The 20,236-nt window shown below is 39.7% G+C and overlaps 1 protein-coding gene across 1 annotated transcript in view; it reads left to right on the top strand.

Moving 5' to 3' along the window:
- The window catches only part of brinp1.S (bone morphogenetic protein/retinoic acid inducible neural-specific 1 S homeolog), a 172,063-nt gene that overhangs the window by 128,936 nt on the left and 22,891 nt on the right, over positions 1 to 20,236 (top strand). Inside the window, exons 3-4 of the mRNA XM_018232907.2 lie at positions 3,679 to 3,869; positions 14,881 to 15,050. Of these exons, the coding sequence (XP_018088396.1) occupies positions 3,679 to 3,869; positions 14,881 to 15,050 (361 nt within the window). The remainder of the gene's footprint in view (positions 1 to 3,678; positions 3,870 to 14,880; positions 15,051 to 20,236) is intronic.

Here is a 20,236-nt window from a genome sequence, read left to right as displayed (position 1 = left end):
GATCAAACTTTGAAAAGATTTTAGCACGACAAAGTCTTTGAAAAAGATCAGGAATGAGGGGTAACGGATAACGATTCTTGATAGTTATTTTATTGAGTTCTCGGAAGTCGATGCATGGTCTTAAAGAATGGTCTTTCTTTTCGACAAAGAAGATGCCTGCTCCAGCGGGAGAAGTAGAATGTTGGATAAAACCCTTAGCAAGGTTTTCATCGATGTAATCCTTTAAAGTAGCCAGTTCAGGTTCGGATAAAGGATAAATTTTTCTGAAAGGGATGGCTGCACCGGGAAGTAAATCGATAGGACAATCATAACTTCTGTGTGGAGGAAGGGAGTCCGCTGCTTTCTTACTGAAGACATCTAAAAAATCGTGATACACATGAGGGACCAACTGAAAAGTCTCATCATCCACAGTGGTGAGGCCTAAAACTTGTGAGGAAGGAAGACAATTTTCACGGCAGTAATTAGAATTAAAAACAAGTGTCCCAGACTGCCAATCAATACAGGGATTGTGACTTCTTAACCAAGGAATTCCAAGAATGACAGGGAAGAGAAGATTTTCCATCACATCAAATTTTAATAACTCAAAATGCCCCTGAACAGAAAAGGTCAAAATATGTGGGGTCTCCAAGGATACTGGTCCTGAAGCAACAAAATTTCCATCCGCCATCTTGACAGGAATGGGCTGGGTCTTGGGAATGAGCGGAATCAAATGAAGATCTGCAAAAGCCTGATTAATAAAACATCCACAGGCTCCTGAGTCCACCACGGCATCCACTTCAAACCTTCTTTGGTTCCACTGAAACGAGAGATGAAGTAGAATATAAGATTGCAGCGAAGGAATGCAGGGCAACTTGTAAGTTTGAGATGAAGGAATTTTACCATCAGGTCGTGTGGGACAATTCTTAAGCAGGTGTCCAGCCAGGCCACAGTACAAACATAGATTTAAACGTCTACGTCGAAGTCTCTCCTCCACCGAAAATGCCTTACGGACCACACCAAGTTGCATGGGTTCTGGGTCAGAGGAAGGAGAAATTGGGAAAACTGGAGGATGAGCAGTAGGGAGCACCCAGTCCGGAGTAGATGAGGTGACACCTCTTTCTTGGCGCCTCTCCCTGAGTCTCTGGTCGATTTGAATAGCGAGGGAAATCACTTCCTCCAGGGAAGAAGGTAAACCAACCCTTGCCAATACATCCCTTAGGGTGTCGGACAGTCCCATACGAAATTGATGTCGAAGGGCTCTGTCATTCCAGAGGGTATCTGGAGCCCAGCAGGGAAACTCAGCCACATACTCTTCTACTGGACGACGGAGCTGACGAAGGTTTCGTAGAGCTGCCTCAGCTGTATCTACTTGGTGAGGGTCTTCATAGATTTTAGACAGGGCCTGAATGAAGGAATCTGTCATAGCCAAGAGGGGACTATTTTGCTCCAATAAACGATGAGCCCACGCCTGAGGTTGCCCTTGAAGCAAAGAAATCATCACTCCCACCCGGATCTGATCGGTAGCATGAGACTGAGGTTTCAATGTAAACAGAAGACGGCAACTATTAATAAAGGTTCTAAAAGTCCTTCGGTCCCCAGAAAACTTGTCAGGCATAGCTACCTTAGGTTCATGAGAAGAAGAAGTTGCTCCTCCGGCGGCAGCACCTGATTGCCCAGATGTGGGAGCGACTGAAGGAATCGCAGAAATCTGTAAATCTTGCAACTGTTCCTGTACATGCAAATAATCTCCCCGCAGTTCTCTCACTACCTGGGTGAGTGAAACGATTTGTTGAGACAAGTCGACCAGGGTAGGCAACTCTTCCGAATGCTCCATTTTGGCTTGGTGATTCTGTCAGGCTCTTTTGGAGATTCAATAGGAAGAGCAGTTAGAACTGCTGTTAGTGTACAGCTTGCTGAACTTGACCCGAAGGAATAGATGCAAGTCAAAAGCGTGGTCGGAGAACAGGCAGAGAGTCGGTAGGCGGGCAGAGGTAAACGTAGTCAGGGACAGGCAGAGGTCGGAGGCAGGCAGAAGATATTCGTAGACGGGAATCAGGCAATAGGTCAGTAGGCAGGCAGAAATACTCGTAGTCAGGAACAGGCCGAGGTCGAAGGCAGGCAGAAGGTAATCGAAGTCCAGGTCAGGCCGAGGTCGGTAACAAGAAAGACAAATCCAAAGAATAATCAGAGAACACAGTAACAAGCACTAGCAAGGAAATCACCAAGCACTGTTTGCTCTTGCTGACGTCTTTTTATAGGGACAAGTTTGGTGCCAAAAACGTAATGACGCAGCGTCGACGCGCGCGCGTCCGAATGAACGGACGCGCGCCCGCGCAAAGAAGCGCGTGCGCGCGCGACAGACGCCGGGAATCCTCAGGAACCTAAGCACCCCCGTGTCTGCGCCTCGGCTGCGGTTACAGGTACCTTACAGTATCACAATCTAGATGTAACCCTGAAGTTGAAAGTGTGGCTATTTTAACCCATGGGCATTTGTCAAACCCATCATATACATATACCTGGGACCGTGAGCTCTCAGTATGTGTAAATCTTAACTGTGTGCAACAAATTATCGAGGGAACCCATCATCCTACCATTCATAAGTGTAATCGTTACATCCATACATAATCCTCCGTGTAAAATGTGCCTTAGAAAATTCAATTACTTATGAGTCAAATGGACACTATTATTTGAACGTTATTCAAACAAATTCACCATAATGATTGAAAACACTAGTGCAAATCAAGTGCAAATCCCCCCACAGGGAGAGCTAAATTATGAAAAAAACTAAAATCTCAAGACATAAAGAGTGCAAAAAAACATTATAGTTAAAAAACAAAAAAACATATAAAGAATATATGAAAAATATAGAAAAAATAAATGAATAAAAAGTCTGCATGGGTCCCACTGTCAAAGTCTATTTGGAAAAAATTCAAATGTTTTCAGAGGTCTCACGCCCCCTTCGGCAGTGATCAACTTGATCACTGACGAAAGGGACTTAAGGCCTCTAAAACTCTTGATTTTTTGCACTCCACACCAGTAAAAGATTGGAGGTACTTTGGGTACACTGCATCGAAATGTACGAGTGCAGCTTCTTCTTTCTCCATTTTCCTTTGATATCCTTATCTGTGCTGGGTTTTAGTCAATAAGCCAAAAAAGTCAGAGGTTTTGGTTGTTAAATCCAAAATATCACAGTTTACGACAACAAATCCAAAAAACTCGTACGATTCTGATCTTCTCACAACTTTATCGAGTTTTTTCCCTGTCAAGACATTTTCGGAAAAATGTATGGATAAATAAGGGGGGAAAGTCTGTGCGGATTTGGGGTAGTTTTCAGAAAATAGTGAGAACTTTTCGGATTTTGATAAACTATCCCCGAAATGTAGCAAGTTGTAAAAGTTCATAATCTGCACCTGGATAACTGAGCTGCCAGACTGAAACTACAGAGAAAGGAACATTAAACTTTATATTTTAATCTTAAAAATAACAAATGAAAGCCATTGAAGAAATTCTTTATTTCTGGTGAACATTCTGAAAACAACTGAATTGAAAAAAGTGTTTGGAAGGTTAACAACCCCTTTAAAATATATGTAGCCACTCCTATTTTATCATGATGCAACTCAGATTGGCATACCTTGTAATAATATAATCTTAGGTATTTTCTGGGACTGATTTCTTCTTTTTGTATATTTTTTTATACAGGGAATTTGCCCGCTGGAAGGTGAGAAACGTGGCAGTGGACCGAAAGGAGCCACTCCGTCATCCTTTACCGTTAATGCCTGGATTTCAGCAGAGCTTACGACAACTAGGCCGGAGGCCTTCCTCACAACAGATAACAGAGACCATCATAAAGAAGTATGGCACGCACCTATTGGTTTCTGCCACCCTAGGAGGTGAGACAAAATACTTTGCAAATTTAAATTATGTCAGTAATCCACTATTTATATAGTTTATTGTAGGAGGTTATAGGTTATGCCGACGTTTAGGTCCTTTGGTCCCCTAGGCACAACTTAGTCAGCTAGATTGGGTCCTTAGTTATAGAGAGGGAAGCTGTTCCCTTTTCCTGTGTGAAAGTATTCTGCTGGCAGTTCAGTGACTGGCTAGTAGATGTCACTATTCAATTTTATAAAAGGTCCCATGTGCTCAGTCTCTTTGGGCTGCACACCTGCTGGAGAAAGTACAGTGGTGCCCCATAGGGCCTGGAACAATGGAAGGTTCCAGAATAAATTAAGTAAATGCAAGGGCAGTTCGGTTATAGTCACTTTAGGATTGAAAGAAGTTATTTAGTGAGCAGCCAGAGGCTCAGACGAGGAGGCCAGGATGGTTTGTACCCTGTGGTGACAAGGCCACCAGCTTAGGGACTCAAGCTGTTCTGATTGGCTGATGACAAGTTAAACAGGAAAACCAGCTAATTTCTTTAGATGTCCCTTTTCCCAATAACAACTGTACAAACCGTTCCTCTTTGAAATGTAAAAGACCCTCTCCAGATGGTCTCTTGGAATGTGTCCCACCTATTTCTTATCTTGCATTTTATTACAAGACAGGATGAGCTCCTTTGAAGGAGTCATAAAAACTCAGGATACCTTCTACCTAAGGATTAATTACAATCGGTCTATATATATTACTACACTGTATAGTGCTACTATGGTATTTATTAGCAATCACATGTTACTAAGTTAAGGGAAGCACAATCAAAAATGTCTATGTATACACCTATATACACCCTTTTTTTAACATGAGCATAATAAGTAGAACAGAACTGTAAATCTAATTTAATTTTTCCCTGAACCTCCCCCCCCCCTGTAAAGAGGGGTTGATTACATTATTTATGAGCTCTGTGTGAACAAATTCCTCCCTACCCTAAGTTGCAGGCTTTGCAGAGGGCTTATCTGTATATTGGTGATTTGTATGGATACCCATTCCTCCTCTAAACAGTGACTTGACAGAACCAGGAAGTTGGGCAATAAAAGTAGTGCACAGAATTTTTTTTGTGTAGTGGAAAAATAACAGAATCCATAGTTATTTATTATAAATAGGGATGCACTGAATCCACTATTTTGTGTAATTTCTATGACATTACTACTGAGTCATAGAAATGTGAAAAATTATTTCTACCTATTTAGCAAGTACTCCATATACACATCCAAATACTGGGTGCAGGGGTGATTCTGCCACCCTTAAGCAGTCTATGCAATGCCACCCACCTTCAACACCCAGGCTTAGCTTTTGCGCTCTTTTAGAGACAAGGATAGGCAGCATTGCTAGCACACACATTTACAAAATTTAGACAATTTACATGAATATAGAAAAATGTATGTTTCAGATAATCTAAGAAATGTATTTGTGGCTCCAGGGTTGGCAAAACGTTGTTTAATATTAAACATATAAGGCAATATATGTAATATAACCAAAATGCACATATCCCTAGAACTCAGTAATTTCACTGTGTGATATGAGACAGGCAACATTGATGAAATTATCAAATTCAGAACAATCTAAAAGTTACCAATGGTTACTATGAGTCCTTCTAATTCATAATGCTGGATGAACAAATAATGCCAAGAGGCCAATTCATGCAAATCAGCAGGGCTGGAACCAGGGGTGGGCAGAAGAGGCATTTGTCTAGAGTGCAAAGCTTGGGGAGCGCCAGGCACATACTTTCCCTGCTACCTACCCCAGTCCAGCCAGAGTAGTCCTGCTCTGTTCGCCTGTGCATTTGTTTCCGCACATGCTCACGCTCAAGTACGCACGCGTTGCCCCCCTCCACCGCGGGGGTGCTTGGGGCACCCGGCCTGCCTGGCCCAGCCCTGCCCAAAAGTGATCACTAAAAGGTGTTACTGATCTTTGCTGATCAAGTTATGGAAGCATAAACTTTGTCAGTTTGTAATTGTGTAAGTACATAGACTTCAGTCTTTAGAGTCAATTTCTTCACATCATGTCAGTGCACCTCTCTAACTTCAGGGTCAGTATCTACCTGCAACATGTCACTGTACTACTCTACTTCAAAACTTCAACAAATACCAAAGAAACTAAAGATACCTGATGTAAACAATTCCAAATAAATTGCATCAACCTCAACTGCCATAATGTCTTGAGAAACTTATCACAGTTGTCAATTCTATTATACCAAAGACTCTGAAATTCATTGCTACCAAACATATTAACAGAAGATGTATTTGTTCTTGCACTACATAACTGTAGTCTGCAATGTGTATCCTCATGCCTCTGCAGTTGAATACACTGTACTAGATTTTTTTGACCCAAAGGCTGTAGACTGTAAAACCGAAGAGCGCACCACATGCAAGGTCTCCTTTAGCATGACATAACCCCAGGGATGCTGTTTGAGCCCTAAACTATTCTACTAACACACCAATGATGTTGACAACTATACCAACTTCACAGATGATACTACTGTACTGAGACTTATCAGGACAAGTAATTAATGACATTATGTAGTATAGCAAAACAAATAACCTCATACTTGACGCCTCAAAGACAAAGGAAATGATAATTGATTTAGGAAAACTTTGAAAGTGCACAATCCACTCTGCATTAATGTTGATTGAATATACAGCATTTACCCAATAAAGCTCTTAGGTCTCCACATTACTAAAACACAAACTTTGAACACCAAGAATATCCAAAAAAGGCCAATTATCATATATGTCTTTTAAGAAGATTTTTGTGGTTTAAACTTAAAAATATAGTTCAGGTATGGGATCCGTTATCCGGAAACCGGTTATCCAGAAAGCTCAGAATTATGGAAAGGCTGTCTTCATAGACTCCATTATAATCAAATGATCTACATTTTTTAATTGATTTCCTTTTTCTCTGTAATAATAAAACTTTCCCTTTTACGTCATCCAAACTAAAATATAATTAATCCTTATTATAAGAAAAAACAGACCTTATGGGTTTAATTAATGTTTCCATAATTTTCTAGTAGACTTAGTTTATGAAGATCCAAATTACAGAAATATCTGTTATCCAGAAAGTCCCGAGCATTCTGGATAACAGGTCCCATACCTGTACTCTATAAATCTACCAGAGAAAGCATACAGGAAAGCACCAAAAAAAGAGACATCCCATTTTTAGTCAACTTGGACTATACAAGACAAAAAAGTTAATTCATGACTGAAAAATGTCTTCTAGCCAATGACATTAAGACTACTAGCAGTAAAATTGCTTTCCTCACCACAACCTATGCCTTGGTTGACTCATTTCTCAGAGAGTGAAGAATTATTTTGCCTCAGTGAGTGAAAAAACATACAGTATAATACTTTTCAAACTCATCAAAAATCTATGATTGAGTCTTGGAAATGTGGCACCCACTACTCTAAAAAAATATTCTCCAAGCTGAAGCCACTACAGCACAAACAATGACAAACACACAGATTCCACTTGGAATTGCAAGCATAAACTAGGCTCAGGACAAGCATTGTACTTGTAGATGTGTCATATTTGGGACACCAACAGCAACATCCCACCTTATATTCCCCTGCCATCAGACTAGAAAATGGTGTATTGTATCATCTGTGGCCTACCTGAACTACAAGTATTAATTTGCCACTGACACTGACTGATATTGTAAGCCCAGCCTGAACCCCCAACCTGGTAGCGTATACCCAACAGCAGACCAATCTGTGTGCACTGATTGACTTCACTAAGTACCTGCAAAAATGTGGACTACTTCCATATCATAGGGTACTGCCCTTTGCCTCTACCAATGCCCAAGACCTGTCTGATTTGCGTTTCTTGCTTGAGGTTACAGACAATTAGCTTTGCAAAGCTAGTCAAGTCATATCCCATCTACATCTAGCAGATTTTATTCTCAGAGGGACACTTGGAGTTCTTCCTATCTATGAACCTATGAACTTCCTATCTATACTATATTAATGTATACTACTGTACTCTTCTGGTACAAACAACTGCAACTCACTAAGGGTATGCAGTTGCTGTATAAACCCTTGTGGTCAGTCTTGTGAAATGACTTTTTTATTGCATCTATTTGATATTTGAATTCCAGGCAGTCTCCAATCAGTAAAGGGCATGGTACAAACGTAATCTGAAATTATTAACTGCATATATAAAAAAGACCTTGCAAGTATATTAAAAAATACTCTTGAAAGATTATAATAACCAGACCTCAACTGAACTACATTGTCACATGAACTTTATGCCAGGAGTTATATATGTTATTGAGAATCCCAATTTGCTTCACAGCTCAATATAGAGTGATTACCAACAGATTTCATCACTTGCTTAAAAAACTGAGTTTGAACACACAATTCCACTGCAACATTCATGTATTTATTTATGTATTATTACATATCATTCCAAACACGAGGTGTTGTTTTCACTTTGTATTAATTCTAGTTATAATTGTATGTATCCTAAACTAGCCCAAACCTCGTTACACTAGTTTAACTCTTCACAGTCTCTCATAGCATTGATCAAAATGCTTGGTCCCTACTAGATATTTGGCATACATTACATGGATTGGACCGGAATTATACATTTTGTTTTTTTCCCCATAAAATGCTCTCTTGAATTGATTATTTCTTTGCCAAATCATTTACTTCCAAATATTAAGAAGCTTTTCAACATTTCCTAAATTATCACTTACACTAAATTATCAAGTTAAACCTAGAAACAATTGGTGCCCCATTCCTTCTGGTTGTCAGCATCTGCCACATAAAGTTTATTTATGTCTTTATTTTCATAAATGTAGGTATTGGTTGGGAGGTGTGCCAGAATTCAGTGAAAATTGTGTGCTGATATTGAAACCCAGCAGATTGCTGGCTAACATTGAATTAATTGGGGAAGTTCAATGGTTCTTCAAGGCAGTGCTGGGCCAAGTTGGCTGGGTGTTTGAAGCAACCCAGCTGATTACACTGCCCCTCCATGTGCGCATGCTTGACCAAGTGTGCGTACACATGCTCGGCAGAGGGCATGCAGGTGCACAGAAGAGCACACATGCCATCAAGTGCACATACACTAATTGCTGCCACAGGTGGGGGACACAAGGGTCTGAACTAGGGGACGGCAGCATAAGATGTAAGTATCTGGTGCCCCTCTACCTTTGCATCATAGGCATATGCCTCGCCTGCCTCTATTTCCAGCCCTGCTTGATAGGTCATCCATGTAGTGTGAAGGAGACTATGTTATGATCCTCTGCATAGCACAGGAACAGTTGACATTGAGGAGTGAAGTTCAGGAGCAACAGCAGGAAATTACATATACACCTCATATGCCTCTTTTTTGCAGAAGAAAAGTGTTGAATTTATTTTCATGCCAGGTTACGGTATATCAAACATACTGCCTCATCTACTATATCAAGAGCAAGATGATGTGGCCCACTTTGGAGAGTTCAGATTGTGAAGTGGATTGTCTGAAGCTCTAACTGAATGAGGCATAATTAATGAAGCCCTGCAACTTAAAAGTACTACAGAAGTGCTAGTTATATGACTAAAGCAGTAACAAACACATACAAAAAGGGCATTGCTCAAAACACATTCCTAAACCCGCTGAGGAGTTTTTAATTAAAATTGTGCATGTTAAAGTAAACCCTACACAATGGTCCTTGCCATGACTGTCCTTATAAATAATGATGCACCTATACTCTTACCTAGTGCAATCTGTCTTCTCTTACATAGTTAAATTGTGTTGAAAAAAGACAAAGTCCATAAGGTTCAGCCACTCCAAATGAAACCCAGCATCCATGCACACAGCCCTCCATATCTTCACATAAATTATATATACCCATATCAATACTAACTATAGAGTTTAGTATCACAATAGCCTTTGATATTATGCCTGTCAAAGAAATCATCCAAGCCAATCTTAAATGCATTAACAGAATCAGTCATCACAACATCACCCAGCAGTGTGAAGAAACACCTACGCTGCTTCAAATTAAAGTTATTTTCTACTAGTCTGAAGGCGTGTCCTTTGGTGCTGTGATCCTCTTAATGGGTAAAAAAGTCCCCTGCTATTTGTCTTTAATATCCTCTAATGTACTTGTGAAGTCTAATCATGTTCCCATTGCAAGTGCCTTTTTTCCAGAGAAAACAACCCCAACCTTGACAGTCTACCTTCATAATTTAACTCTTCCATCCCTCTAACCAGTTTTGTTGCACGTCTCTGCACTCTCTCCAGCTCATTTATATCTCTCTTAAGGACAGGAGTCCAAAACTTCACTGGATACTCCAGGTGTGGTCTTACCAGGGACCTATAAAGAGGAATAATTATGTTTTCATCTCTTGAGTTAATGCCCTTTTTTTATACAAGACAGAATGACAGTGGCCAGAATTAGACAACTTGTTATCTACAAAAATCCCTAGATCCTTCTCAGTTAAAGAAACTCCCAACACATTGCCATTTAGTGTATAACTTGCAATTATATTATTTTTGCCAAAGTGCATAACCTTGCATTCATCAACACTGAACCTCATTTTCCAGTTTACTGTCCAGTTTTCCAACTTAGTCAAATCACTCTGCAAAGTGGCAGCATCCTGCATGGAACCTATAGTTCTGCAAGTTTGTATCTTTAGCAAAAATAGAAACAGTACTTTCAATGCCCTACTCCAGATCAATAATAAACAAGTTAAAACACAAAAGACCAAGTACAGAGCCCTGCAGTACTCCACTAACAACACTGGTCCAATTTGAAAATATTCCATTAAAGTAAATCACATCCATCGCTGCTCAACTTCTCATAAAATGAAAGTAAGTTAGTCTGGCAAGATCTATAATGCATAAAACCATGCTGGCACAAACTCAAAGTATTATGATTAACTATGAAGTACAGTATCGTATTCTTTATTAACCCTTTGAAAAGCTTTCCTACCACTCACAATATGAGGGATATAGTTTTGAGGCTGAGAACGGGATCTCTTTTTGAATAGTGGCACCACATTAGCTATTTTCCAGTCTCTAGGCACCATGCCAGAACTCAATGAATCCTAAAAAATTAAGTAAAGAGGATTGGCAATCACAGAGCTAAGCTTGTTAAGTACTCTGGGATGAATACCATCTGGCCCCGGACCTTTGTTTATCTTAACATGTTCTTGTCTGTTTTGAATTTCCTCATGTGTGAACCATGCATCATTAGTTGTATAACTAGAATTAGTACTATTAAGAAGGAAACCTTCATTAACTGGTTACTCATTTGTGTAGACAGATGAAAAATATGAGTTCAGAATCTCAGCTTTTTTTTGTTCTCTTCAACCAGCTGACCTCTCTCTGATATTAAGGGTTCCACCCCTTTTCTGCTTCATTTTTTTATTATTTACATATTTAAAAAATAATTTTGGATTCTTTTTACCGCTTGCTGCATTTCCCTTTTCCATATCGATTTTAACTTGCATGATTTTTTGGCCTCCTTGTACCTTATAAATGTTTTGGCTGTCCCAGCTAACTTGAAAGCCTTAAAAGCACGTCTTATATTACCCACCTCAAAACCACTTCTATTGAACCAAAAAGGTTTTGCTTTGCCACAACGTTCCTTGCTTAAAAGAGGAATATACCAGCATGTATATTTATTAAGCAGCATTTAAAGTTTCCCATTTTTCCCAATTTTCCATTTTTGTTCCGTGTTTAACGCTGTGAAAAGCATCTCCCAATGTTGCAGAGATACCATTGTCATTCAGCATATTTACAAAACTACTAGCTGTTTCTGTCTTGGGAACCCCATTAATCCAGTCAATGTCTGGATAATTGAAGTCGTCCATAGTAATAACTTCACCTATTTGTGAAGCTGCTTCTATTTGTAGAAGTAGCTGGGCTTCATACTCGTGGTTTATAGCATACACCAATGATAATTTTCTTTGTAACCTTTTGCCCAGTCAAACTTTCTACCCAGAGGGATTACACACCTTCACCAGTGCCAGCAATAGTTACTTCTTTAGTGCATGGCTTTAATTCAGGCTTTACATACAAACACACTCCTCCACTCTTTCAATCCCTCTGTCCCTTGTAAAAAGGGTGTAACCATTTAAATTCACAGTGGAGTCACATGTTTCATCCTACCAGGTCTCAGTGATACCAATTATATCATAATTTTTAGAGTATGCTATTAACTCTAGGTTATATCTAGGTGATTTGCTCACAACCACCACAGAGGTAAGCAGTTTGGATCTCTTGTTCCAAATCTGCAAACATGTGGCAGACTGTGCACTGGGTCAGACCTTCAATTTTGCTAGCACTTATTAACCCAATTACAGATCAAAAAAATGGGAAAAAAATAAATTAGAGTTTAGAACAAACTTTTGAACTTGTTTGAACCTCCTTTAATTTGAAACTTCTGTGTTTATAACTCCAATTAAAGAGCAACACTTAAGAGCAGCTACACACTATGGGTAGAACTACATGGGAGATTTAGGTCCGATCCGATGGCACGTGATGAAATTCTGGCGTCAAATTGGATGCAACGAAGATAAGGTCAGTTGTAGGAATGTCGGATGTAGTCACAGCGTGCATCCAACATGACACGACTGTCGGATGCAAGCACTGCACGCAGCGTCTTTCTATTTCTTATCTTATTTCCAGCGCATCTGACTTGACGCCATCGTTTTGCCGCGTGGCATCAGGTCGGACCTAAATCGACCGTGTAGATCTACACTAAAGCAAGCTTCACTGGAATCCCAGGGGTTCTATTTATACCATCTGTTCAGGTGCACTAATCTAACCCCACCTACCTCAAACTGAGGGAAAACTAACTGCAAAGTAAAGCAGGTTGTGGCAAACCTGCTGTAAGCACAATAGCATACCAAACTTTGCTATTTAAACCACAATATTTAAATATACAACCCTAAATAACAGCTAATAACAAATACTTATCCTTTTCATTTGATTTGTTTGCTTTTAGTTGCTTTTTCTGGTCAGTAGCCTGTTAGTTATGACCTACAATTCAGGGCTGTCTAGTCTGTCTGGCACCCCTACGGTCATAAGGTGCCCAATATGCCTACCAGTAGGGATGGGCTAATTTGACCCGTTTCGTTAAAAATTCGCTGCCGGTGAAATGTCGCTGACACCATACTATGGGCGTCATTTTTTAGGTGAAATAAGGCGAAAAAATTCGCCAATCCCTACCTACCAGGTTTCATGATGGTAGCCTTAGTATTTATCTTTAGTATTTATTGGTTGGCACAATTTTACCTAGTTGCAACATCTTTGAAATGAGTCTTCTGACCAATACATTGATCCAGCAGGCTAATCCTTCCTCTCTATAACTTTTTTTATACATGATAGATCTCAAAGATCAGAACATATTTCTAAAGAAGACTTACTGTTTACTGTAGAGTACCAGGACTATTACTAGTGCTATATAGTAATAATAGTATAGAAAAATTAAATGGTTTGTGGAGTACTGCTAGGCACCTGGTATTGACAAAATTGTTTAAAAAACCCTAAAACCAAATATAGAAACAGATGATTAATCAATTAATGTTTATTTAACTACTAATTAACGGTGTAGAGTGGGACTGTGTTATGCAATATACCCTAAACATGTCTTGTGGCTCTGTTAATTGATATTGTGTGCAGCAAAGCTCTGCCTCTTCACTCACTCCATTTTATCTTGTTATATCACGGTTATATTGATTGTGAAAAACCAGTGCTCTAAGAAACCAAAAGCTTCTTTCTCAAACTTTATATTGGATTTCATTTTAATGTTCTAAATTAAACAGGAAGGTTTAGAAAATCATTGATTTTCTGATTTTGGATCAGAAAATCAAAAGCCAGTATTTATTTGCAAAAATTCTCTCATTTGTTCCGCAAAAAAAAAAAAACGCCTATGGGGGTAAATGTAATAACATTTGCTAAGAGAACAAATTTTGCACAAATAAGAACAACAATTCGGATGTTGCAATGTAACATTCTTCATTACACTTTTATTGCATTGCAAACATGTTTGAAGGTGGTTTGGTAACTTTTTCATTAAAGAAAAACTATACCCCTCAAACAATGTAGATCTCTTTAAAAATATATTGCATAACAGCTCGTATGTAAAACCCTGCTTCATGTAAATAAACATAATTCATAATAATATACTTTTTTAGTAGTATGTGCGATTGGGTAATCCTAAATAAAAAATAGCCATTTTAAAAAATAAGGGCCGTCCCCTAGAATCGTATGATTCACGGTGCACACAAACATACGAAACAAACTACACTTGTTAGGTCACATGAGCCAATTAAAAGACAGAGTTCTCTCTTTTGCTTCCACACTTCTTCTTGTTATAGTTAGAGTTGTAGTATTTCTGATCAGGTAATCTCTGAGGCAGCACACAGACCACCACAAAATGGTGGTTCAAGGCAAGAAATGTAAAAGGGCAAAATGTACTTAAATATATTTAAGTAAAGATTCTTTACTATGACGCTTAATATGATGTAAACTATCTGTTGCTCAAGTATTAATTTTGGGGGTATATTTTTCCTTTAGGAAATGTTATTACATACACTGTGCACTTTATAAACTATAAAATTTGCCATTGCTATCCTTCCTACTTTTGTGTGAGGGGCAAAATGTTCACAAAGTTAAAATTGTTTGCAAACCAAATATTTATTTGCTTTGTAAACATGCTGCAAAGATTTTTCCATTAGCAAACTTTTTTCATTGCAATACTATACCCACAGCTATAATTTATTTATTTAATGTGTTTATATATTAGTTTACTTATGATGTTGTGTATCAGTGGCGTAACCGAGGATGCAGACCCTATGGTAGTGGGGAGGAAGGGATATGCTTCCTCAGTAGTCACCTGCAATCTTGTGGGTGGAGGAATCAACCCCAAACTCCCCCTCCACAAAATCAAAGAAGGGCCTAAGAATTTTTTTTCAGGCCCCCAAAGTTTTGCCCCTGTATGCTATTGCAACTATTCACTGTATTCTTTATGTTTTGCAGGTGAGGAGGCATTAACAATGTACATGGATAAAAGCAGGCTAGATCGCCACTCAGGGAATGGAAGTCAGAGTGTTGAATCTCTTCATCATTTGGCATCATCATATTTTGTGGACAGAGATGGGACCATGAGAAAACTTCATGAAATCCAAATATCTACAGGAGCCATTAAGGTAGCTTATGCAGAAATAAGAAAGTGCAGACAAGATTATTCACAAGAATCTGAAATGTTCATTTGGTTTGAATAACTGTTCATGAAGTTCAAAATGATGCCCTGTCCAAAAAGTTATTCAAGCCCCTTTTAAAAACATAAATGGAATATTCCATCACAACATAACTTTATTCTCATGGCCTCGCTGTGAAGAATCATTTCCTGGCCATACCTTCAGTATTCCCCTCTCCATGCAAATGTGCCCTATTAATCCCTCCCCCCAAGACATGCGTCTCTTTTTTAACTGTGTCATGATGTGTACATGTTGCAGGGACTTCAGACTCACCTGGTCCACTTAAGGGCTGGAATCCAGTCCTGAGGTTCGGCTGTAGTGAATACCAAAGCACCTTCTCAGGCGACGTTCCCTCTTAGCGGCCGGGGACATATTATCAGCATTGCTGGCTTCTTTGTGTGAGGAGTGCTACTGGTGCAGACTGATAACAAAACCCATTGCAAGTAACAGCAGTCAGCAATTGCGGCTTAGCCAATGAGTTGTTTTTATCACTGAGCTATGGTTCCAGGTCCAGCAGATTCTAGCTGAAGAGAATTGTGCCGCCTCCTTAGGTGGGTGTATGGTACATCACTCTGTGGTAGGTAATTCACTGTGAAAAGTGTGCTGACATCTGAGTTCTAATATGTTTCGTGTAGATGGCTGAATCATCTGGGAAGAAGTATTTTGAGTTGGATGCTGACTTAATTGTTATCTGTAATGTCTGTAATAAGCCTGTTGTTAAAGACAAATGATTATGCAAGCAATTTATATTAGACTTCAGGGTTGGACTGGAGCATTGGGAGCCCACGGGGCCTGTGATAACAAGGGTCCTCCTAGCAGTCTCAGGGGCCCCCTTCCAGACATCCAAACTCACACTGCCCCCCAGCACACCTTCGCGAGCGCCAGGTCGCCGTGCACATGGGCGAATGCCGGCACATTGCAGCTAATATTTTTCAATAAGGGGCTGTCGATTAAGGTGATTTTAAGCATTCTTCTCCTCTTAAGAATGCCAGATTTAATGTTCTTGGCTCTGTCTCCTGCTGCCAGGTCTAATGCTAGCTGCTCGGATCTCGCATCATATTTTGATCTGGATTTTTCAGGCTGCCCCTCAGGGCATTAAGAAGGCTGCAGTTCTGCAAGTCCCAGTAACAGCTAAAGAGAGGAGCAAAATTCTGATCTGGAAGAATTGGATAATGAGGAATCAAGAGGCTTGAGACAGAGCTTAAAAAGGCTTATATGGTGGCAGGGCCAGCAATAGCCTTTTTCTTTGTGGTCAGAGGAAGTAGGCCGCAATGTTGAAGGAGGTATGGTGCAGGACCAAGTGATGCAGATTTTAGATGACATCAAGAAGGCGTGTAATATCTGTTTCAAGACTTCGGTGGACCTGGTAAAGTTGGCATTAAGAAATATGACCATTTCTGTTGCATCTCAACACGCCTTGTAGTTTAAGGCATGGTTTGCTGATACTGCATGGAAGAATGTGTTGTGAAAAATGTTTGTTTAGAGATACTAGTAGTAGGCCCAAGGAGGCAAGATCTCCCAAGACTCAGCCCACACAGCACAGCAATGAAGGGACACCTGCCTAGATTTCAGTGGGTGCGAGATGTCTAAATTTCACTGGAGTCTGGGCAGAGGAGACAGAAGATGCATGGGTAAATTTGATGGTAACGTCAGGTTACAAAATAGAATTTTTCTCAGGCCAACCTAAATATTTTTTGTGAATACTCAAATGCTGCTGGAAGAGCAAAAGAAGAATATTTTGCTCAACTACATATCCGATCAAAACAAGCCATGGTTTCTGTGCTAGAGTCAGAGAGGCAAAGGGTTTTATGCACCTCTCTCACAAGATTGAACATATTTATAAGGCTTTGGAGATTTAAGATTGAATCCCTTCAGACAATAAAAGCAGCTGTAGAAGTGAGGGACGTCTATTTACATGTACTGGTGGCAGCTATACATCAGTGTTTCCTCAGATTCTATATTCCAGGGCAACACCTGCATTTCAGATGTCTTCCTTTTGGACTGTCAACCTCACTTTTTCAAAGGTCTCGGTAGTGGTTATTGCAAAGCTAAGGAGAATGTTGATGGAGAATTAGCATTATCTCAATGATTTCCTTCTAGTGGCAAGCGATCCAGTGACATTGGCAACCATCTAGATCATGGCGAAGTTGCAGAGATTCAGCTAGATACTAAATCTGGAGAAAAGCCAGTTGAAGCCATCACAGAGATTGATCTATCTAGGAGCCCAGATAGATACCCAGATATACCTTTCAATTCTTCCGAGCGAGAAGATAGCATCCATGGCACCCATGACAGATCAGCGACAGTGGCTTCCAGCCAGACAGTTTATGCAACATCAGTGATCAGTAACAATCAGGTGGGCAAGACGGAATATGAGAATAATACAAGGTCTATTCTTGTCCCAGTGGAACAGGAAGAACACAAATGTGTGTCCAGAGAGGCAAAAGAGCAGATGCTATGGTGGTGAGTACATTCAAATCTTCTCAAAGGCTTACCTCTTCAGGAGCAGCAACAGCTTGAGATTCATATATATATATATATATATATATATATATATAAATATATTTCAAAAATGGACCAGCACTCCAATAATCTTCAAACAAATGTGTTTATTGAGTCATCACACGAGTACATAGATACAGTACTTCGGCCACGCCCACTAAGGGTAATCATGCCCTCCTTTTGCAATGATAGTACTGTATCTATGTACTTGCTGACTGCGAGCTATACAGAGAGAGGTGTTTGTGAATAGGTCTGCGACTCATTGCACACTATGTCATATACGCACATAATGTCTGCCATGCATTCTCACTATGTATACTTTTACACGATGTTCACATTGTTTACTGGTTGCCAAGCAACGGCTATTGGCGCCAAATGGACGTTTTAAATGTCCCACTGTACACACCTCCGGTTCTTCCCTGATGAAAATTCCGCACTGGAACTGAAACGTCGGATATAATAAACCTTTTGTTTGCCTGACTGACCTTCATGTTATAAATCCTTGGAGTGCTGTCACATTGCTTCTTTATATATATATATATATATATATATATATATATATATATATATATATATATATATATATATATATATATATTGGTCCAACCAGATCGCACTCCATATTTAAAACATAGCTTTTATTAGCTTGTTAAAATGTATCACAAAATGGCATTCTTCACAACATAGTAGCAGCATCATTTGTATCAAGACACTTATCTGTTAAAAGTCCAGCATAAACGCTATATCCATCCACACTCACGCGACGTTTCGGGACACATCCGTTCCCTTTCTCAAGCGTATGTATCGTGTAGTAGCGTGTAGGACTCCATTGCACACACTTTCTGCTTCCTCGTTAGGCGGGGCATACGTGGTAAGTAACTGTGATGATGCTTCCTCACCTGGAGGTCGGATCTGCACGTCAGTCACCACATATCTCCACCCTCCCGTTACTATGCAAAGTCCATAGTTACCAAAGAAAAGAAATATATCAGTAACAGCAAATTACATGGGCATTTTTCACTATATCTGATGATTGTAGTTGTTTAAGCAGATTATGCCAAAATGAAAAGCAAAAGTTAACAGATGAATGGCAAAAAATTTTTTTTTAAAAAAATACAAAATACTTATAAAGAAAATATTCAAAAAATATACACAAAATAATATTATTAGTTACCCGAAATATTACTACTCACCCTAAATGAGTACTTTACAGAAATAAATGCAAGTCAAAATCACTATTTAGACCCCTTGGACTGAGAGTCCCTAGCCTGTCAATCCATTTAACTTCTGCTCTTTTTAATGCTAGAACCTCTTTTCAGAGGTGGGACGTGTTGGATAACTCTGAATTTCAGCTCCTCTGATGTATGTCCTTGTTCTAAACAATGTCTAGAGACTGGCAATGATCTATTGCCCACTGTATAGTTGATCTATGTTGAGAAAACCTATCCTTCACCTTCTGGGTGGTTTCTCCAACATAGACCAACCCACATGGGCACACCAGCATGTATACAACAAAATTAGTATCACACGTATTATAACCCCTAATTTGATACTTCTGATCCCTATGTGGATGGTCAAAATCAGGACCTACCAATACAAATCGACACTGGGCACAACCCTTACATCTATACATGCCCTCTTTCTTGGGACCCCAAAACATTGCCTTATTAGGTGGTTTCCTTATGTCTGCATTCACTAATCTACTCCCTATGGTTGCTCCTCTGCGATAGGACATCATAGGGCCTTGTTGAAACTCTGTAATTGAAGGATATGCATCTTTTAATAAGTGCCAATGTTTATCTAATATGCATTTAAATTTGGAACTGGCAGAATTATACTGGGATACATATGCTAATCTATTACCTGTAGTACGCCGATCTCTTGATGTACATCCAAGAATCCCTTCCTTAGCAGCCTGTTGATTTTTTTGTATTAGCTGATTCGGGTATCCCCTATCTGTAAGTTTCCTAGACATTATTTCTAAGTCTTGTTCCAGGACCACTGGATTGTTTGTAATTCTACTCACTCTGGTAAACTGGCTGATAGGAATCGATCTCTTAACTGAGGGGGGATGGAAGCTGTCATAAGAAAGAAGTTGATTTCGATCCGTGGGTTTTGTATAGATACGAGTATCAAACCCTGTCTCGGTTCGTGTAACCAATACATCTAAGAAAGTAACTACTTGGAGATCAGCTGTCATCGTGAATTTAATGTCATTATGGGCCCCATTAATTGCCTCACGGAAGACGGCCAAGGAGTCCAGGTCACCCCGCCATAGGAGGAACACGTCATTGATGTACCTCCACCAGGCACAACAGTGCCTAGTGAAGAGTACATTTTGATAGACATGCTCCTCCTCAAACCAACTCATAAAGGAGTTGGCATATGACGGGGAGACCCTGGACCCCATGGCCGTCCCCCGCACCTGCAAGTAATATTTGTCCCGAAATTGAAAATAGTTTCTATGTAGTATGAAGCTCAACATCTCCATGAAGAATTCTATTTCTGCATCACTGTACAAACCTGATCGATTCAACAAAATTTTGGTTGCCTTTAAGCCATCCATATGAGGAATCGATGTATATAGACTTGCCACATCAAAGGTGGCAAGCCAACACACCCCCTCTATCATA

The sequence above is a fragment of the Xenopus laevis genome, chromosome 8S, assembly GCF_017654675.1.
Source record: "Xenopus laevis strain J_2021 chromosome 8S, Xenopus_laevis_v10.1, whole genome shotgun sequence".
In the NCBI taxonomy this organism is placed as follows: domain Eukaryota; kingdom Metazoa; phylum Chordata; class Amphibia; order Anura; family Pipidae; genus Xenopus; species Xenopus laevis.
Note: the sequence above shows the minus strand (reverse complement) of the source record. Positions and strands in the feature narration are given on the sequence as shown.